Source organism: Rhinolophus ferrumequinum, chromosome 6 (genome assembly GCF_004115265.2).
Source record: "Rhinolophus ferrumequinum isolate MPI-CBG mRhiFer1 chromosome 6, mRhiFer1_v1.p, whole genome shotgun sequence".
Taxonomy (NCBI): domain Eukaryota; kingdom Metazoa; phylum Chordata; class Mammalia; order Chiroptera; family Rhinolophidae; genus Rhinolophus; species Rhinolophus ferrumequinum.
This window is the reverse complement of record NC_046289.1, coordinates 35,975,962-35,998,940: the sequence shown is the minus strand read 5'-3', so window position 1 is coordinate 35,998,940 and position 22,979 is coordinate 35,975,962. Positions and strand designations below refer to the sequence as shown.

The 22,979-nt window shown below is 35.4% G+C and overlaps 2 protein-coding genes across 2 annotated transcripts; one reads left to right on the top strand and one right to left on the bottom strand.

Annotated features, from left to right (window-relative positions):
- Nucleotides 1-148: 148 nt before the first annotated feature.
- Nucleotides 149-21,242, top strand: PSMA3 (proteasome 20S subunit alpha 3). The gene is made up of 11 exons (XM_033108075.1): nt 149-303; nt 3,136-3,218; nt 6,581-6,704; nt 10,046-10,147; nt 10,236-10,309; nt 13,072-13,144; nt 13,995-14,060; nt 16,961-17,007; nt 18,909-18,976; nt 20,117-20,181; nt 20,571-21,242. Exons 1-11 carry the CDS (start codon nt 283-285, stop codon nt 20,613-20,615), a joined length of 768 nt encoding a protein of 255 aa, XP_032963966.1. The 5' UTR covers nt 149-282; the 3' UTR covers nt 20,616-21,242.
- Nucleotides 8,557-10,030, bottom strand: LOC117023403 (translation machinery-associated protein 7-like). The gene has a single exon (XM_033108078.1). It carries the CDS (start codon nt 9,135-9,137, stop codon nt 8,946-8,948), a length of 192 nt encoding a protein of 63 aa, XP_032963969.1. The 5' UTR covers nt 9,138-10,030; the 3' UTR covers nt 8,557-8,945.
- Nucleotides 21,243-22,979: the final 1,737 nt, after the last annotated feature.

Genomic DNA, 22,979 nt, shown 5'->3' with positions numbered 1-22,979 from the left:
AAAACGGCTCAACAGCACTCGAAGGAAATGCAGAGGAAGAACACTGTATACTCCCCTAACCCCACCTCATTTGAATCTGCATATGCGCGTCGCCCGCCATGTTCGTCCCCTCCTTTTCCCACAATCCTCTGTGTCCAGGGCTAAAGACTGAGGAATGAGCCAAAGAGAAGACTATTGGTCGAAAGAGCAGCCAATGAGAGAGCCTGTTACTCGTCTGCGTGCTGCAGGATAGAGGGGCGCATTAGGCCTTGAAGCCCTACGCGTTCCCCTGGATTTAGCAGGATGAGTTCAATCGGCACCGGGGTGAGTTGGTTGTCTCTGCATATGATAGTCTAATCTAAGGATTAGCGTTGAAGGGAACTCGGACAGACCACTTGGGGTGCGCTGGGACTGCCACCGGCCAGGTGGGCCGCTTCCGGTTGTCTGGTGAACTGCTGTCTTTCCTGCGCTAATTTCTAGGCCGCAGCCTGCGGTGACGGTGTCCTGAAATTTTTAAGCTCAGGTGTAACGGGCTTGGCGGCGCAGCAATAAGATCTGGAGCCACTTTTGAGTTGCTGAGTCACTTTCTTTAGCCTCTTCGGGAAACCGAAAGTGGAATCTCGTGGGGCCTGAAATAGTGTGGGAAGGGTTTGTGCTACAGTTAGCCCTTCTTGAGAACCACTGAGGCGAGGCGGCTTGAGATTCCAACTTCCGAGACGCAGCTTTCCGTGGGCCTTTGCAGTTCCTAGGGGGCTGCTGACTCATGAGACCTTCTCCATCTTCCCTTCGAGTGTAGTGATTGCTCAGTGTGACTCCCTGGAAACCTATCGGGACAGAACTCAAAAAGAAAAACGGTCTGAAAAGCGAAATCTCAAGAATCCTTTACGTTTTTCCTTTGTCCCAGCGTTTCCTGTACAATTACTTAACAGCACAGTACCATAAACATTGAAATGATTAGCTAGGGACCTAACCGCTTCTGACTTTTAATAGACAAGACTTAAGGATTTTGAACTTGGTCTTGTTAACTTGTTCGGCTTACTACTTTATTTTGTTAAACGTAGTGCATATATACAATCTTGTTTACTCCTTTTATGTATTTCTCCATATAGAAAACACAGTTTCGTTTAGAAATATTGGTTGTTTGTACTAGAGGCATCGAGTAATGGGTTTCTTAGCTCATCTTTATCTACACTTCACAAGATTTTGATCCTCACCTCAGCATTAAGCCCATACATTGGTTTTCCGAGTTTGATAATGCGTATTATATCTTAAGTTTGGAATGGTTTAATCCATTCAGTTATGAGATGCTAAGGTTATGTTATACTTTTTTTAGGAGTAGTTGCTCAATAATGCATGTTGTAGTAAATTGGCTTTGCACCTTCGTTAATATTACTTTCGATTGATAGTGTTTCCTTCGACAAACCCTTTAAAAATACTTGATAATACAACCATGTGAGATATTTTGGTATAACAATGGTAGAATTAAGGATCACGGTTTAGCAGATCATGAAACAGACTCAGCAGGAAGCACGACTGTTGAAGGCTTATCCTGTCTTCACTTCTTCCAAGAACTTCAGATAAGGAGATCTGTCTACTTGACATTTCTCTCTACAGGTTGTTTAATAGGATTTCAAACTACATGTCCTAAGTAGCTCTGGGTTTTCTCCTCCCAGTTGTCATTTTGTGTCTCCTACAATCTTCAGTGGTTCAGCTCTAGTTGCTCAAGTGAAAAAAAAAACAAAATCTATGATTTCACCTTAATTTCTTTTTTACTTTGCTCCTTGTATCTCTTAACAATCCTCAGCTCAGTGAATGGTCCAGTTCTAGTTGGTTAAATGAAAAAAAAATCTATCCTTCACCTTTAATTTCTTTGTTACTTTACTCCTACAGCAAATTCATTAGCAGTTTTTTTTCCCCCCTCTAGCCTCAAAAGTTACTGCCTTCAGTCTCTTTTTCTCTAAGCCACCACTTTTGGAATACCCGATTTCTGCTTCCACTCTTGTTCCTTCTGCAGTTCATTTCCCAGAGTAATGATGTTTTTAAAAAATAGATCATATCACCCCCGTTTAAATTTCAGTGACTTCCTACTGCATTTAGAATACATTATAAACTTCCTACTCCAGCCTAGAAGACTCAACATACTTTGGCCCTTCCATTGTGTCTGATACAGTTTTCTCTCTACCACCTACAGTGCTCAAGACACAGTGACCTTATTTCTTTTCCTCGATTGTGCTCGGTTTATTTCTACCTAAGGTCTTTATGCCAAATATGGAGGATGGCTCCTTCATATCCTCAATGGCTAGTTACTCCTTATTTAGATCTGACTCAATCTAAATAACTAAATATAATTAACCCAGCAAGGCCTTTCCTGATCAGGTAGTCTGTAGTAGTCCCTCACATTATCACTTCAACCTGTTTTATTTTCTTGATAGTCCATATTCTGGTTTATTGCTATTATCTCCAGCACCTAGATTTGTGCCTGGTCTGATTTGAAAATGAAGGACTTCAAAAATGAGTGTTCTTTGTATTCCCTAATAGTGACTAATATATGCTTATTACATGTTTGAATGCTAACTGATTTGTCTAAGTAAGGCCCTTCAGTTTCTTAGTGCCACAGCTATGACCGTGTTTCCCCGAAAATAAGACCTAGCCACACAATCAGCTCTAATGCGTCTTTTGGAGCAAAAATTAATAAAAGACCTGGTATTATATTATATTATACTGTACTATGTTGTATTTTATGTTATACCCGGTCTTATAAGACCGGGTCGTATATTAATTTTTGCTCCAAAAGACACATTAGAGCTGATTGTTCGGCTAAGTCTTATTTTCGGGGGAACACGGGAATTAAAATGTTCTGACTCCAGTGCTATTTCTGCTATCCCACAGTAATTTTTTTCAAAACTGAGCTTTGTGTTTTGTGTGAAAAAGTTCTGATTTTATCTAGGACATGTATCTATTGCTTTTCAGTAGCAGAAATCTAAAATGTCTAACTTTTCCCTTGGCTGATGTTGCTGCTCTGACATGGTAAAGCAAAATCTCTGTTGAGATTTAACACAAATTTCTGATGTGTAAGCCATTTAGGAAAAAAATATATAAGGTTACTATTGCCAGAGCTACATCATTATAGGCTTACTGTTGCTTTTTTCCTCTTAGTATGACCTGTCAGCCTCTACATTCTCTCCTGATGGAAGAGTTTTTCAAGTTGAATATGCTATGAAGGCTGTGGAAAATAGTAGGTAAGAAACAGTATTTTACTTAAAATTAGCATGTTTTAACCAGTTATTAAATAGCTCCTTTTCTGTGTTTTTGGTAATTAGCCTCTGTTATGTTACTTTGGTACAAAATAATATGTGCCGTAAAATAATCTAAATTTATTAGTCATCTCCAGATCTCTTTTTGGCCAGCTCTTTTCCTGAGCCTCAGTGCAATTCCAGGATTGTTCACTTGGATATTTGAGCACGTCTCACATGTACTGTATGAAACCAAATTTGTTACCATCTTTGCTAGCCGATTTCCCTTTTTTAAATTCTTGGTTTATGAGATTGTTTTCCTTGGCCATTAGCTTCGTGACTTGTATTTCTTTGTGTTTTAAATGTCCTGTGCAGTTCTGGTAGTCACATGTTCCTCTCTGCAGGCATTTTGTAGCATTGTGAATTGATCATTTGGAGAATATTCACTGAGTTACAACAGATCTTCCAAATTTGACATACTTAATTATTAAACTATCAAGATTCACAGCTGTTAATATCACTGTCACTCTGATCACAAAGGTTTGTGAGTGTGGGAAACACACAGTCTCAAAGTGGGGAATATGTTTTCTGAAATTCCAATTTATACTTGAAAACTTGAATTTTATCATTGGCAACAACATACTGTGAGTTATTTTCCTTGAAGTGACAGCCTCACTTGTTCATTTTAGACAAAAAGAAAAAGTTTGCCGTGTGAACTTTTGCCGTGTGAAAAAGTTTGCTAAGTGTGAATAACCGTAGTTTGTCTGACATTCTTTGAAGGTAAAAACATGTTCCATGAAAAAATTCACAACTCAAAACAGTTTTTCCAGCGCTTGTTCCTTTAGGCAATGATCATATTTTGATTTATAGCAGAAGTTCATTGAGTACCTTCCATTTCAGTATAAATGACAGGTGCTTAAGGGTTGTCATCTAATAAAATTAATTACTGCTTTATCAAGGACATTTCTTAAACTAAAAGTGGCTTTTTTAAAACAGCATAGCAGTGAAGAATACAATTAGTAGCTTACTGCTATCGTTTGTCATTACTGCCTTGATTTGTGTCAGTGCCAGCAGTTTTACCCATCAACGCCCTGTAGTGTACCATCAGTGCAAACATCCACACGGTGGAAATGGCAAGTGATGTCTTTGTACTTTTTATGGAAATAATCTTGGCCTCACAGACCCCTGAAAGGGTCTCAGGGATTCCCAGGGAGTTCACAGACCATACTTTGAAACCTTTAGTTTAGAATAAAGAACATTGTGAACAGTGAGAAGGATGATGACTTGGAATGAGGAGGAAAGGCTACCTGAGGCTGTAGAGTTTAAGTTCAAGGGAATTTGCTAACATTTGTAGAAGTTTATTTAAATGTGCAGTAGGGAGGAGGAAGTGTATTCTAGCACCCAAGATAACCTCAATAAAGACATAAAAGCAAAAGTGAACATAAGTGTTTGAGGGGTGTCAGTGAGGTTGAATTCAATAGAACACAGGATTTATAACAGGTAATTGAATAAGCTAATTGGGCTTTGTAGATTCTCAGTATTTTTGAAAGGTGGGCTAAGGAGCTTAAACTTAAAAGGGGAGCCCAAACGAAGATACCTGAAGTGTGGGAGAAGGAGTGTCTGAAATTCTTTGCAAAATGTATGTGCTGCTCTGTTCATTCTACTGGTTATTTCTGATCAGAATTCCCTTTATTAAAAAGATTAGAAAAATAGGGGTGGCTGGTTAGTTGGTTAGAGCACTGTGCTCTTAACAACGAGGTTGCCGGTTCGATCCCCACATGGGCCACTGAGCAGCACCCTACACAACTAGATTGAAACAACTACTTGACTTGGAGCCTAGAAAAACACACTTAAAACAAATTTAAAAAATGATTAGAAAAATAGTTAATGTATTTTAATCTTGAAATGGCAACATATAATTTCTCTACATTTTACTTAAGAAATTAAAGATCTCTGTTTTAAAAAGTTGTACAAAACATATATTTTATTCTTTTACATATTTCTTACGATAAACAATATATTGGTATTGCAAAAAAAGCAAATGAGCAAAGAAGGAAAAAGAATTACAATCTCTCCATTTACTCACTGTTAATTTTTTAGTTTGTGTATAACCTGTCTTTTCTATGCATATTAGGTACCATTTTTTTTTAGTTTCAGGTGTACAAAACAATGTAATGGTTAGACATTTATACCCCTCACAAAGTGATAACCTCCACCCCAAACTACTACCCCTCTGACATCATATATAGCTGTTACAGTTCCACTGACACTATTCCTTATGCTGTACTCCACATCCTGTGACTGTATTATATATTAAATTATAGTTGACATTCATTATTATTCAGCTTCAGGTGTACACTGCAGTGGTCAGGTACCTACACTGTCCATGAAGTGGTCTCCCTAATAACACAGGTGTCCATCGGGTACTCTATAAAATCTTTACAACATTATTGATTATATTCCCCGAAATGTCTTTCGTATCCCCGTGGCCATCTTGTGGTTACCGATTGTGCTTTCTAATCCCCTCACCTTCTCCCTCATCCCCACCCCCCTCCCATCTAGCAGCCCTCAGTTTTTCCTCCATATCTCTGAGATTGTTTCTGATTAGTTTGTTCATTTATTCTATTCTTTAGATTCCACATATAAGTGAGATCATATGGTATTTGTCTTTCTCCATCTAATTTATCTCACTTAGCATAATGTTCCCTAGGTCCATCCATATGGTTGCAAATGGTAAGATTTCATTCTTCTTTATGGCCGAGTAATACTCGGCCATAGTATAAATGTACCACAGTTTCTTAATCTAGTCATGTACCAGTGGGCATTTCGGTTGTTTCCATGTTCTAGCTATTGTGAATAACACTGCAATAAACATATGGGTGCATAAATTTTCAAATCAGTGTTTTGGATTTCTCTGGATGGATACCTAAGAGTGAAATTGCTGGGTCGTAAGGTAGTTCCATTTCCAGTTTTTTGAGATACCTCCATACTGATTTCTATAGTGGCTGCATATTGGGTACCATTTTTAATGGACATGAATTTAGTCAACATTTGTTATAATATGGCTATCATGCTAGACACTGCCATTTTGTACGTATTTTGTTGGTCTTTTTTCACTTATGTATTAAAATCTTGTTTGTCATAATATAATGGGGTTTTTTTTGTTTTTGGTCACATGATTCTCATTTACATGAATCTAATTTACCACACTACGTTGTTTCCCCTTACTGGTTTTCAGATGTATTTATTTTAAAGTACTTGACATGCTTTAAAAACCTAAGTGCTGCCCTATTTTTGTGTATTTTTTTAAACTTAAGTTTATGAAGTATATTTTCATAAAAACATTGATTTTCTTCTACTTGTTTCAGTACAGCTATTGGAATCAGATGTAAAGATGGCGTTGTCTTTGGGGTAGAAAAATTAGTCCTTTCTAAACTTTATGAAGAAGGTTCCAACAAACGACTTTTTAATGTTGATCGACATGTTGGAATGGTAAGGTCACATTTAAAACTGCTATTTTTTGCCTTGTCCAATTTCTTGTGAAGTAACTGACTAGAATATGGTAAAATGGGATTATAAGAACCCATTTATTACTTTAGCATTGAGGCAGAAATAGATTAGAGAACAGCCACAGACGTAACGACAGTTAGTTGCTGGTTTGTGAACAGTTTATTATCTAAAAGAAAGGTAGCATTCTCATAACCTGCTTGGAGATACGAAAAACTGAGTTGCCTTAAGAAAAGGAGGAGGGGAGAGGGGTGAGAAGTATGTGTAGGAAAGAGATCTTGGCAGCACAGATCACCAGTGAAGGCCTATGCTGGAAGGCAAAGAATCTTAAGCTTGTATCCCTTTGGGGACTGCTGTCATACTGAAGATATAGTCAGATAGAGAACGCCTTTGTAGTAAGGTGGAGCACCAGCAAGGATGTTTAATGAAAGGAAAAGTAAACACATCTATTTTAATATCTTCATAGGCATCACTGTATTTATTTCATGCAGCTGGTATCTTGAATGATTGTTTTGCACAATGCCAAGCCATAAATACATTACTGGTATATAGTGAAGTTGTCCTATATGAATTCAGACTCTCTTCAGTAAGAACAATAACGTAAAGAGGAAAAGAAATGATTCTAACCCTGCTTACTGAAAAGGCTAGGAAGAAGAGAAAACCTGTGTGCTGGGTACTACAACTGTGTTTGAGGCTCTTTACATAAATTATCTGGTTTAATCCTGACAACTGAGTGGAAATAACATTAATCCCATTTTTACATATGAGAAAACAGATTCACAGCTGGCAAAGATATAAGCTGGAATTCAAACTTGGGTTTGCATAGCCTACATGTTACTCCAGAATCCATTCTGCAGGATGAGATCGTATAGGACCCACTCATTCTTCTGTTAGCTTTGGTATTTCTAAATAAGATATGTTACATTCAAACACAAATAAGACTGATAAACTGTAACCAGTAAAGTGTAAAGCTGTAGATAAAATTTTCCTTTTGCTTCTTCAATGATTATTTTTTCTGAACATATTTTCACTCAACAAATTTATTATCACCAGTGAAACTGATAAGTTTTGTTGAAACTTGCCAGATTGTAACCTAGCTGATAGAAGGGGAACTAGTGAATTATGCATTCTTTCACTTAGTAAAACACACACACACACACTCACTCACACACTTTAGGTAGGTATATTTTGAAAATTATATATGCGTATATATAAAAATATATACATATATGTGTGTTTATACACGCATATATATACACATATATATATACACACGTGTGTGTATATATATATATGCTTATAGGCACTTTAGTGATGGAAAAATTGTTGTCCTAGAATTTTCAGATTTGTCCCTGTTGTCCTAGAATTTTCAGATTTGTCCCATTTGTTACTTAAAGCCAGGAAACTGATGGTATTCCTTATAGCTGGAAGTTGTTAAAACATTAGACATAGTAGAGGGTTGGGAACAATGAAGGATTAATGTTTTGTTTCCACAATTGTCATCTTCAAGTGATTTGAGAATTATTGGACTTCACAGTAAGGTTTCTCCAAAGCCGTAGAAGATTTAAATGATGGCATTTACTGGCTGGGTAATCTTGGGGAAATTTTTCTAAACATGTTTCCTCACCTGCAAAACTAGAGTGGTAATAGTAGTATCTGCTTCATACAGTTGTTACAAGGTTAAAAATAATTATGTAAAATGCTTAGCATGTAAGCATTTTACTCAATGCTTACATGCTAAGCAATGTAGTACTCAATATGTGTGAGGAATTTTCATCATTGTTATTATTAGTAGGTAGCAGTAGGAAAAAAGGCTATTACAAATTCTGATACAACTATTAAATTTTGCAAATCTCCTAAGCAAGCAGTTCTCAGACTCTCTGGGTTCAGAGATTTTTTTTGTTTTTTGTTTTTTTCAAATGAGTTGGTTTAATTCCAGGCAGTACGAAATTTGGGATAGAACAAAGACTGAAGAACAAACTTAGGATACTGGGTTGAGTTTCCTCAGACCTCACACCTAAGATTGAAATGGCTGAGTGAGAAGAACTATACAGATGAGCCACTGCATGGTTGTTTTTTACAAAAGTTTATTCTTAAATGTACAATAGACTCCAAGACAACACTTCATTCTAGCTATAGGTGGCAACAGGTCTGATGGCAGGGAATCCAGATGTTAAAACAAGAATGGAATTAAGGATCACCATTGCCCCAGGCACAAGGAACAGCTCACTTTTTGCCAGATTTCTTAATTCCACCTGTGGCCAGGGGGCCTTTTCCCGCGGCCTTCGCTTTTAACTCCTCGAGTTTCTGCTCCTCTTTTTGCTTCTGCTTGAATGCCGTATCATCCTCGTCCGTCTCCTTGGCCGGCTTCTTGCGCTGCTTCAGGGGCTCCTTCTTGCCACCTTTGTGGCCGGACATGGCATCTCAGTAATTTTTTTTTTTTGTGGCATCCCTGTGCCAAAAGAAATACCCAATGGTTCTACTTGTTAAGTATTTCAGTCCAAACAACTTAGTGTCTATGCCCTAAAATCTTAGCTGTAAAAAAAAAAAGAATACACATTGTGAAAGAAATACATAATTATTTTTAAACAACCACAATTAATTTGCACTTCACAACTTCTTAAACTTCATTACATGCTGCCACCCCCTTTTTCTGCTCTACATTGATTTTTGTTTAGTACTTACAGCAGCAACCCAGCTTCTCAGTGACCTAATGGTATTGAAAGGACTGTAGAATGATCTAATATTGAAACTGAACTACGTTGACAGATGTTTCCCCCAAACTTAATGTCCCACAACTCTGAGTTCTCCACAGTGCCCCAAGATATCTCAGTACATGGTTTGGTAACTGCAGTTCTAAGCCACCAATCTTGGAAGATATATGTGGTTTGTCATGTATTGCTTTGGCATTGCCATTTGTTAGTCAGTAGGCTGAAAAAGGAGATTTGAGGTTGTGCCATTTAGACCAAAACTTTCAATAACTTTATGAATATAGAACTCGTTTAAATGAAGATCAATCCTTACCAAGACCAATAATTCTATTGTTTACAATGAAGTGGTAAATGGAGACGTGGAGGATTTATTACAGAAATATTTCTCTGAATGTGATCATGAGGCAAAGCAGTGGAGTCACACTTGGTGACTCTCCAAAGTGTAATCCCATCGCTAAGCATCTAAATGGCAGGATGCCTTAAGAGACCTTTCAGCCAAAAAAACCTGACTTCTAATGGTGACGCTCGTTAAAAATATTAAATAAGCCTATAATGACATACTTTCCTTGATTTATGATAGATATATCTATTAAATTGGTACGTCTTTTCTTTCAGGCAGTAGCAGGTTTGTTGGCAGATGCTCGTTCTTTAGCAGACATTGCAAGAGAAGAAGCTTCCAACTTTAGATCTAACTTTGGCTATAACATTCCACTAAAAGTAAGTTGATAACATATTGAGGAGCCTTTTGAACAGTAATAGAAGTTTATTAATAAACTCTTCTGTTTTCCTTCTCCTCTCCCCATAGCATCTGGCAGACAGAGTGGCCATGTATGTACATGCATATACACTCTACAGTGCTGTTAGACCTTTTGGCTGCAGGTAGGAAATTTTGTGATACATTTAGTCAGATCTGTACTATAGGTATGTTTCCTCCAGCATCTTGGCCTTTTATACCCTTAAAAATATGAACTATTACCAAGAAGTATTAGGGTAGTGACTAAATAAAACTGCACAAAAAATAAAAACTTTGAATAGTGAAAATATACAGATTTGAACTGATGATAAAACAGAATTCAGTAATAACTAATCTGATTATAATAAATTCTCGGGAGGAAGGTGGTCTGGTCTAAAGATATAACGTTCCAGTTATAAGATAAATAAGTACTTGGGATGTAATATACAACATCATGACTATAGGTAACACTGCTGTATGATATACAGGAGAGTTCAGAGAGTAGATCCTATGAGTTCTCATCACAAGGAGAAAATTTTTTTTCTTTTTATTGTATTTATATGGTGTTAACTAAAACTGTTGTAATCATTTCAGAATATATGTAAGTCAAATTATCATGCTGTACATGTAAAACTTATACAGTGATATATGTTATTTTTCAAACTGGGAAAGAAAATTCTCTGATGTTAGACCTTGACAATCACAGGAAACTGCAAACTGACATTCCATGTTGTCATTATTAGATAGCCAACTCTACTGACAGCTGTTTTCTCATTCCATCTGTATACTTTAAGCAGTTAGGTAAAATGCTCTTATCTTTTTCAATTTTTATATTGGGGAACAGTGTATTTCTCCAGGGCCCATCAGCTCCAAGTCGTTGTCTTTCAATCTAGTGGAGGATGCAGCTCAGCTCCACGTCTAGTAAATGTTTTCAGTTTTAGTAGTGGGGCGCAGCCCACCATCCGATGCAGATACTGAACCGGCAACCTTATTGTTAAGAACTGGTGCTCTAACCAACTGAGCCATCCAGCCGTCCCACTGGCAGCTCAGTGGCAGCTCATTGTCTTCAATCTAGTTGTGGAGGGCACAGCTCACTGGCCCATGTGGGAATCAAACCAGTAACCCTGTTGTTCAGAGCTTGCTCTCTAACCAACTGAGCCATCTGGCCGCCCCTAAAATCCTCTTAAATGGGAGTTTTTTAGCAGTCAGTAATGAATCCATACAAAATTACATTTCAAGTTTTGATTAGTTTATTATTATGGTTAAGGTAAAATACTGGTATTTTTATTTTAGGGGAAAGCTGAGATTCAGCTGATTGCGTCAAGACCTGGAATGCATGTAAATATTCAAATATGACTTCTCCGAGGAGATCTTTCATGATTCTAGATTTTCCTAAAAATGACATGTTTAGTTTAACTTTTAAAAAATAAACAAGTCAATCATGTTTGATCAAAATAAAACATGTACTAACATCTAAGTGCATGCTACTATTAAAGGTTGTAGAAAGAAAGTTTATTAGCTATAGTCCTACCTTTGAGTTGTTTATAACATTACTAAGGAGGACATATTAGAGGAAACCTGAGTTTTATTCCACTGGCAATAGGTTAAACGTGTAGATAGTGTTTATGTTAGTAGTTGTTCATAAAGTTCTCACTTAAATTACATTATGAAACACTTTGTTTTCAGACTTCATAGAATACTTTTCATTTTTAACCTTTCAACTGAGTTCTCAATTCATCAGTTCTCACTTTTTAAAGAATAGTGGAGGGGCAGCCAGATGGCTCAGTTGGTTAGAGCGCGAGCTCTCAACAACAAGGTCACCTGTTCAATTCCCACATGGGATGGAGGGCTGTGCTCCCTGCAACTAAGATTGAAAATCGTGACTGGACTTGGAGATGAGCTGCACCCTCCACAACTAGATAGAAGGACGACGACTTGGGCTCTGGAGAAACACACTGTTACCCAGTATCCCCCCCGCCAAAAAACAAGCAGAATAGTGAAAAGGAGAAAACTCTTTCAGTAAACATTTATTCAGCACATACTGTGAGTCAATCATAGATGGGAGGGCACAAAGATGAGTAGTCACCGTTGAATATATACTTTAGAGGTGATATGATAAAGGCATGTATAGTGGGACACCACTTAGGAAATGGCCTCTTTTTTGGAGAGTTGGCAATGAAAGGATGTGAGATGTAGGGGGAATGAAAAGTGTATTTCAAGCAAAGGGACTGGCATAAAACTACATGGGCATGCATTTCAGGTAATACCTAGGTAGTCAAGTATACTTAGTGTATAGACTGTAAGGTTTATATGATACTGAAGATTTAGGAGGGGCCAGATCATACAAAAGTCTGCTCCATATTATGGAAACATTGAAAGGTTTTAAAATAATCAGTTATGTATTCTAAAAGATAAGTCTCATAGCCATGTGGAAGATGGAAAGGAATGAATTTGTTGAGCATATAAAAAATGTATTGAACCAATTTGGATTATTGTAGAAAAATAACTGGAGGAATATGGGGGAGTAATCAAAAAAGAATGACGGGTGGAGCAAGAGTTTGAAGTAGGTTCAGTGTACTCACGTCAGGAATTTTGCCATCTTGGCTTTTTCATGTTTATGCCTTTACCTATTGGGCCCTGTCATTAGTTTTCCGTCTGTCGTTACTCCTTTGTCTATACTGCTATCCTCCCAGAAAAGTTTCATCAGAAAGTTTAATACTAAACAAAGCCACATGAATTTTGAACAATTTCAAGAATGTACTGGTTTTTTAATAAAACTTGTTCAAGTGCTGAATTAGTTATATGTACATTAGTTTATCTTAGAAAGTATAATTGTATTTTTATCTTTCAAAAATATTTTTATGGTTAAGAACCATGGTTTAAACTATTAATTTACTTTTTTATGCAGTTTCATGTTAGGGTCTTACAGTGTGAATGACGGTGCACAACTCTACATGATTGACCCATCAGGTGTTTCATATGTGAGTAATTTCGAATCATGGGAAGGAAATTCTACTGCTAGATTAATGATAACTTTTTGGCACTTAAATCGTATATTTGGATTATCTGAAGTTTCTTTAAAATTCGTTCAAGGAAAATAAAGTTTTCTTATTATTAACAATAACCTATGGATATGAGGCAGAGAAAAGATTTGTGGCTTTCAATATTCTGTTTATAGAAACTGCATAGTGAACAAAAAAATTTTGAATATGTGATATTCCCTCTGTTACTATAAATATTAGCAATGTCTTAAAACTGAATAGCTTCCCTTTTTAAAAAGGATTTAAAGTGGTATTTCTTAGACCTCCTCTAATTACCTTTTAACTGTCTTCTGAGATTTTTATGGTTTTTACTAATTTAAAAAAATGAGGACTTTATATTTTGTCATTATGCAGAAGTATAAACGGGTATCCCTATCTTTAAAAGATAACCTTTTTGATATAAAGAATGATGGTTTAGAGGCTAGAACTCAGAGGAATGACTTTGTCTCAGAAATAACTTCATTTTCATTGTTATAATGCTTAAAAAATTTTTTTCATTCCTACCCTCAAAAATGTCTGTAGTTCATGAAGTATATATAATAATATGTTTTTCTTTTATACCTCTATTAAAAAGAATACAGATTATTCTAGAATAAAGTTTGGCATTTTTATTTTTTGAGCCCCTTGGTGTTCATTACAAGGTGTTTGACTGGATTTCTCCATACTTGCTTTTGAAAGACAGACATTTAACATCCTTTTATTATTAACTTTTAAGTAGAACGTCATTAATGATTTATGATAGTATGTATATTAATATATATTATTTTTGGTATGTGTTCTTTTTAAATAGGGTTATTGGGGCTGTGCTATTGGCAAAGCCAAGCAAGCTGCAAAAACAGAAATAGAAAAGCTTCAGGTAATATATACTTAATGCTTGATTTTTGCTATAACGTTACGTCATGTAGTGAGATTTTTATCACCACAAACTAAACCTTTTCATCCAAGGATGTAGTGTGGTTTGTTGTTTTTAGCAGTTTGTTGCATTATAGCTGTTAAGTGGCTGAGGAGCTAAGTGGGTAACATATTACTTAAAGAGTTGTGTCATGGATCCCTTTATGATTTTGATGGCGGCCTATTATAAATCCGTAATCCAGAAAAGTACAAATTACATAACTTCACAAAATCCTTGAAGCTCATTCATAGAGGCTTGTGACCTTGGGTTGAGGACTTTGGTGTTTCATTATATCATTTCTTTCCTCTCTGGAAAGCTTTTGTCTTTGGAAGTCTTACATTAGGAATCGGACTGCTCCAATGCTTCTCTTTCCTTTGTTCCTACCTACATAAGGAATGAAAGAAAACCTGTTCTGTTCCAATTATCTACTTTATATTGCCCCAGGAGCTAGAAATTCATCTGTTAGTGTAAAAAAGTTTTCTTAAAAGATTGCTGGTTTTCCTTTTAGCCAAATTGATCAACCTTATATTGAAACAGTACTTACCAACTCTTTATTACTTACCAGAAACTTCCCTAAAAGGCAGGCATATGATTTATCAGTATTTTGGTAAATTACATGAAAAAATTGCACATTTAATATTGATGCTGTACTGGAACTTTGCAACTGTTGATTCAGCTATTTGAGTCCAGGCTCTATAAAAACATCTTATTAGTGCTTGGAATTTAATGCCAAGTTCTAGACCTATAAAGCCTAATTCATGTTTGGTGTTTTAATAAAATTGACTAAAGGACCCTTAGACATGACTTATCCCAAGCACAAACTTGGGTTAAAGACATTGGCTGGAATCATAGAATCACGTTGGTTATGAACAGTTCCCAGAGCTCATGACTTTTAAATCAGTGTTCTTTTCCATCACACACTTCCAGGTGTGACGCCAAGTTTGTATCTTTTTTCCCTTTTGCTTTCATCTTTCCTTAGTATTGTGTAGAAATTTGAAAAGAGCATTTAGAGCAGTCGGGTGGCCTTTTGTCTTTCTGAGGTTAAATCCTAGTAAGGAATGGCAATACCAACAAATCCTTGATGAGAATTGAGAAAGATCACTTCAGGTGAGGAACATGGATACTTAAGTGACAAAAACATGCCCTAAATCAGGTCAACAGACTATGACACACTGCCTCCTTAAGCTTTATAGGAACACAGCCGCGTTCAGTCTATGGCTGCTTTTGCACTACAACAATAGAGTTGTAACAGAGACCAATAGTTGGAACAGACCAAAGACTATATGGACCACAAAGTCTAAAATATTTACTGTTTGGCCCTTTACAGGAGGAGTTTGCCAACCACTGCTCTACATCATTGCTCTGGGCTATTTTTTTTTCTGATGTTCTGTTTACCAAAAATAGTATTTTATGAAATAAAAACTTCATGAACATATGTAAGAACATATTTACCGTTTAAAATGTGCCTTTTCACATTTGCTTAAGTTTGCCTTTGTAAGACTTAACCTAAAACGGCGAAAGTGTGAAGATTGGTATTCCTTTCCTTCACTTCACCCCCAATTTAACATATAAAAATTTAAACACCAGAAAAGATTCGAATAGTACAGATATTTGTATCTATGTTGAAATTAGTATTTCCCAGTATTTTATGTTTTCAGAAGTATTTGAAATGAAAGTTGCCGACATCATGACCGTGCATCCCTAAGTGCTTCAGCTTTCATGTCCTTAGAATACCATTATCACACCAAACTAGCATCTAATGTCCAGTCCATAATCAAGTTGCCTCAATAATCTCAACAATGTCATTTGTAACTGTTTTCAAACCATGATATAATTAAGGTTCACATACTGAATTCGTTTCTTATATCTCTTCTGACTTAAGAGTATTCACCTTCTCCCGATATTAATTTTTTGAAGAGCCTGTGCCAATTGCTTTTGTAGTGGGTCCCACATACTAGATTTCTCTATTTCCTAACAAGACTGGTATTAAATTTAAATTCAGTATTATAAATTTTTTTGGTTCCTGCTTTCTCATGTGATTGTGCATCAGGATTTTTCAATCTAAAATATACCAAAAATAAAATATTGACAAACCTAGAGATCAAGTAATTGAATCACTTCAAGTCTGGACCATTTTATGAATACCTTTTTTCTTTCACCATTTTCCATCTTCCCCAACAACATATCCAGAATATGAATGCCAGTTCAAACATATATTGCTCAAACATACTTTTGATCTTACCATGTATGTTCAGAAACCCATATGCCTAATATAATCCTGCATTGGTTATTTCCAGTACTTACCATATATAAACAACTCTGTGGGGCAACTGAGGGCTATTTTTTTACCCTGATTTCTAAATGTTCACTGTAAGAATGCTAATTACTTCTAATATGAACACGATTTTGGCTTCCCACTTTTGCCCTGTGTGTTCATTTATCTTCCTCAAAATCAAACCAAATCCAACTGTGTTCTAAGAACCCACTCAAATCTTGGTTCTTCAAAGCTTTTCCTAACATTTTGCATTATCTTTTAAACATCAGGGTCTACCTGATGTTTAAACAGACTCAGGGGTCTGGATTTTTATAAATTTTATAATACCACAACATTAGTGGTACCCAGGTGTGTCTAGAATATGTATTTTGGCATGATAATTTAAAAACATTGAAATGTGAATCAAGAAACTTAGCTTCTGGTCCTTAGGGATTTTAGGTTATTTTCCTTGGTTTTATATCTGAGAATCTATCTCAAGAGCATTGGTTATTGATCTAGGTTGTGAAAAGAATCTGAAAATAGTTATACAAATGGAAAGTGTTGGTCTTTTGATTCCTAACTTAATGAATATATATTTTATTTTTGGTAGATGAAAGAAATGACCTGCCGTGATGTTGTTAAAGAAGTTGCAAAAATGTAAGCTGATATTTTCCTTACCATTGACAAAAATACTTTACCTCACTGTATATTAATCCTAAGAGGCTGTTTTGTTTGAAGATAATGCATAATTTTTAGAAGGTGAACTTAATATTCTGAGAAGGAGAATTAAGGAATATTCATATTTCAAGTGACAATGGGATGGGAAAAAATAGCTTTGACAAAATAAAGTCCTGTTTAGATGACATAATTCAAGGGTAGAAGGATATAGTGGACCTCTAAGAGCTTCATTTCATAGTTCCCAACTTCTCAAATCTGAGAAGTCCCAGTAATTTTACCTTACAAACTTTATTTTCAGTTTACAGCTAATTATTTCTATACATGATCCATGAACCTGGCTTATTTCCATAATCCGTATCTTTGCGCAAGATACGTTAATCATAAAAGTTCTTATAACAAGATGGAGAAGAGCAGTATTTCAAAACGTTTAATTTAAACACAGTGTAAGAAAGCCTGAAGTGGTTGACGTTAGAGGTACATAGAGTGGAATGCTATGTAATAGTTAACAGTGAACAACAACAAAGCCAGTAAACCTGAGTGGCAGTGCTTCACAATGCATGATTCTTCTAGATGAAGGAATGCAAGCCATTAGGATTTCAAAAAACCCAGTAAAGTGCTCGTTTTGCAGTTAGCTTTTCAGATTTGAAAGTAATAGACATAATATTCCAGAGAATTCACAGCACCTCTATTCCACATTAGAACTACATGAACACAGTCTCGTCAGTTCTTTGTGCAAGTATCTCAGGTTTTGCATCTAGTAATACATGCAAGGAAAAAACGTCCTAGAGGCTCTGTTACATAACAAGTATACTATATGGTACCCTTAACCTCTTAAACTGACAGGTTTTACAACTAAAATAATTAAAATCTCAAAGTGTTTATATCTTAACTGTCTACCACTGCTGCTACTGCTGCTACTGCCACTCACCCTCTCTAATTTTACCACAAGACCCGTCCCCTTTCCAGTTACAAAGCAGGACCCATTTTATAATTGTCAGTTAATAACTTAAGGACCATTGGAACTAACATACAATAGAACTACTTAAAAACAAAGTAAGTAATCCACACCTCTAATTGACAACATTTTAACGTGATAAACTCAGTTTCCTTCACTGAGATGTGCTTCTGGAAATCAGCCCTTACCATACCTTTTATGTGTAGGTATAATAGTAGACACTAATTAGTTCCATGTAGGAAAGCCATCCCTTCATTTAATAGAGCACTATGTGTCTTTTACTTAGTTCCAAAATTAAGATCATTTCTCATATTATAGCAAGGTTAGGAATACTCCTCAAAAGATGTGTAAGGTGGTATGGAAAGTGTAAAATAGGAAAGCTTTGCTCTGATACTTAGTTTTTGATACTTTCTTAATACGTTGTGGTACAGTACCTCCTTGTTTGCTGTAATTTGGCATGTATGGTAGTTTGAAGGCCAGGTGAAGGGTCATACAGTTCTTATAAAATGGACAAAAGTTTAAAAAGATTCCTGCCACTAAGAGACCACCAATAATTGCAAACTGAAAAATTAGTTTGTTTTAAAAATAGTCAGTTAATGAGTGGAGAAAACACATATCTTGTAAAGCTACAGGTAATGATGGACTTTTCCCATTTAAAATCTGTGTTCCTTATGAGGTATTTTTTTCAGTTACGTCTCTAAAACAATGCATCAAAATAAACAACATGTTGTAAAGGTAAATTGAATCAGTGAGTGTTTGAATTGTATAATTTGTTTTTTCTAGTGTTCATAAATATAAACTATAATGTGTATATGTTTAATTTTACACTAGAGATGGGTGTTCTTATTTGTGTCGACTGGGTACATGAACTACAATGTTTGTAGATGACCAAATGGTTGTTATAATTTTCCCTTTCCTGTTCTAGAATTTACATAGTACACGATGAAGTTAAGGATAAAGCTTTTGAACTAGAGCTCAGCTGGGTTGGTGAAAGTAAGTCACTTTTGTGTATTTATTTGCTCTGGGAGTCATTTGTACCAAACCTAATTTACTGCTTGGTGCCTTTTTAATTTTTAAAAATTGTTAATGACCTATACAGAATCGTACACAAATAACAAATGACTTGATGAATGATCCTATGAGTACGCTTATGTAACCACTGCTCTAGTCAGCAAATAGACCAGCCCCCACATCACCCCTTAAGTCCTAGAAAGCAATCCCTACGTTCACCCTGAAAGTAACCACTATCCTAAATTCTGCCACCATAGTTTTGCATGTTGAAGTTGATACAAATGGAATTATACAATACATATTTTTTTTGTCCGATTTCTTCAACATGTTTGTGAAGAAACATTTGTGTCGCTTTGTGTTTTAAGTAGTATTTATTATTTGCCTTGCTGTATAGTGTTGTCTAAATATACCACAGTTTATTCATCTGTTGCTGGACAGTTAGGCTTGTTCCAATTTTGTGGTGGTTGCTGTTACTATAAAGAATAATGCAGCTGTGGACATCATGTACAGTTATTTTGGTACACCTATGTAGCATTTCTGTTCGAAATATACATAAAAGTGGAATTGCTGGGTCATGAAATACACATATGTTCAAAACATTCATATGCAGTAGGAATTGCCAAAATGCATCTGACCATGAAACAAAGCAAGCAGAACAAAATTACTAGGTAGTCTTTTCGAAGGGAAAGTCCTGCTTAATAATTGACTGAAATTATGAATAGTTTATTTACTTTTTTGAAATATCTGTTTCATATTTTTAGAAAGATACTACTGAGAAATCACCAATTTTTTCTTTCTAGCATGAGAGAGCTTCAGGGCCATTTAAAACAATTTTTTAACTCATGCTATACATTAATGAATACTCAGGATTTATCATAGCATCAGGAAAAATCAGCATAGTTTATTTTCTGTTTCCATTAAGAACTAAATTTGGGCAGATTTAATCTCTTATGTGGAGAAAACACAAAAATGAATTAAAAGCATCTTGTATTACTGAAAGTATAACTTTTGTAACATTAACATTAGATGGATTGTACCTCTGGATTGGGTAGATTGCATGGTATTGCAAATTACAATACAGTCCTCGTGTTTAATCATTTAAATATATGGCTTAATTTCTAGTAACTAAAGGAAGACATGAAATTGTTCCCAAAGATATAAGGGAAGAAGCAGAGAAATATGCTAAGGTAAGCCAACCACATGAAAACTCCATGGAAACAAGTGTTGAATAATAAAAGGAACTTGGTTGATTTCTATTAAATAAAAAGAGTTCAGCTGAACTAAGGATAGAAATTTTCTGGGTTATCCTCAATGAGGATGAAGGTACCCTAGTTCCAAAAATGTGTGGAAATGGCAAGGGTTTTTTGGGACATTTAATGCTTTCACATATTGTGTGTCTTCTTTCGAGAATATAGTCAATTGATTGTTAGAGTAAGGTATATTTAATTATCCTTTTCTTTACTGGGGTGTCTTATTCTAAACCAGTGTTCACTTTCCAGTTATAAAGAATTTTTATAAGTGGTTTGATTCAGGTTGTTGTAAAAATTGATTTTAAACAAGATTTTTCTCTTAACAGGAATCTTTGAAGGAAGAAGACGAATCAGATGATGATAATATGTAACACTTAATTCAGCAGCTCTTTTAAATTTCTAATACAATCCCCCATGTAACTATTTAGTCCTGTGGATTATTATATACCCACTGACCAATTTTCATTAAATTTTTGTCTTGTAATGATTGAAATTTTGTTAATACCTGTTCGACAAAATGTGTGTGTGGGGGTAACTGAGCACATATTTACTCAGCATTAAAATGTTGATGCCCATTTAAAAAGTCATGCCTAGTTAAAAATTCATTAGTTAAAACATTGCAGAGGTTTTGGAATCAAATTAAGTCAAAGCTCCATTCCATTACTAAGTTAGAATCTAAAGGTTATATCCTGCTATATAACCTGTTGTGTAAGATGTACCTACCAACTTAAGCAATTAATTGATGCCATTGCCCAGTTTTGTATTTGATAAATGATTTTGGTCATCAGCCACTGCTAACCTTTAGGTATAACACACAAGAAAGATGCTTCAGGTTGGAGAGTCAAGAATGTATTTTTTTTTCTTTTATTGTGGTAAGAAGTGGATTTAAGCATCCACGAAGTTGCTATTGTCACTTAAAACATTTCTTGATCTGTAAATTTCCAATAAAAACACCCATATTTTATGCTAAAAAATAAATGAGTGTTCTGTAAACGGAATTATTACTGAGGAATAATCAGTATCATGGCCTGCAAGAATAACTGTCATACCCTGAACAGTAGCACCCAGAGCAGGAAGAAACAATTTGAACTCATGCCAAGTATACCAGGTATAAACACCCTTTATTGGGCTCATGCCAGTATCACTCCATTTAACTATCATGTTTTCCTAGGAAGGTAATGTAGTCACTGAATATAGCAGCAGGATATTGCTGGACTTTGAGCATCTGTGTAGTTCAGATAGCAAATCATTATACGTGAATAGCTAACTACTATACAAACAACCCCAATCCAGTATCTCATTATCATGGCTTCTTTTATGTAGAATTACAACTCATACATTTAACTCAGAATGAAACCAGTGTTGGTCTTGTTCAAACAGCTAAACTGTACTAAATTGGATCAATGTATAGACAGACAATTAAAAGGCTAATTATCCCCAAGCCAATATGGCCATTTTATACTTTTCCAAATTTCTCAAGTATGAATGGTATACTAACCTATTATTGTGCTGTGAGCACATGTTGTTAAATTCACATCAGTATAGCTAATAACCACTTTTAAAAGAAAAGACATTGGTTCTAAAGAAACCTAAATTTGAACAGCTACATCACCTGAAAACTAGTATAGATGCCGTATGCATCAGATAAATCTAAAACTAAGCAGATACACCCAATTCTTCAGCTATTATGAAAGAAGCAATTGATTTTCATACAATACACAATATTAATAATCTAGGATCAATTGTAGGGGCGCTGTGTAACCACACTGCTGAGATATGATTAGCCTCTGAGGGGGGAAAAAAAGCTGGTACATTTTACTTTGGATAAGACTAGAAATTTATTACCAGAAAAGATTTGAGTACCTTAATTACTGTAAACCTTGATACTGGTACCTAAGAAAGAAAAATAAAAAATGTTTTAAAGTTTTGGTTTAGAGATTGATTACAAATATATATTTAGACTATAAAAGCACTTATAAGATTATCCATTTGCTTTTATTTTTATCATTCATAAAGGGAAAAATAAATGAGAAAACTCAAGTTGTAGGTCATCAACATGCTTAGCTGATTGAAATAATCTTCAAATTAAGATTTGAAGAGCAAGTTAAGAGTACAAATATTTCTAATTTTGTAAAAAATAACCACTTTATCAAAATGTTCTTAAGAAACGAGAAGAAATTCACAAATGAAAATCATGTCTTAATGTAGAACACTCTACGAGTATTCTAATATTGTTTTCCTAACTTGAATTCCTCACCTTTGGAAATGGAACCTAGACTTGACTTCCATCTTACTTTCCTGTACTCTACCATATCCATATTGAATTCGCCACCGAGGCAATTTTAACTGATCTTTCCTAAGGACTATAACTACCTGCCAAAGAAAGCCTTCTGAAATGAAGGTTTGATTTCTCCCCCTCAAAGCCCTCTACGTGTTTCCCACTAAATAATTCTCAGACTATTAAAAAGAAAAGGCACTGTAAAACATGAAATGAGTAAAAGTACTCTTAACTCCAAGTAAAAAAGCTTTTGTTCTACCACTGACCATATTTATGACTCTATTATGGTGTTTAATAAATGTATTCTTCTCCCCCAGATGGGAGTTGGTCAAGAAATCAAGCTTCTTATCATCACCGGTGAGCACACAGGCATTCAAATGTTAAAGGTATACATTTTTTAAAATTTTGAAATAATTCATACTAGTGAACTGCAACATAAGTTCACTATTTAAAAACA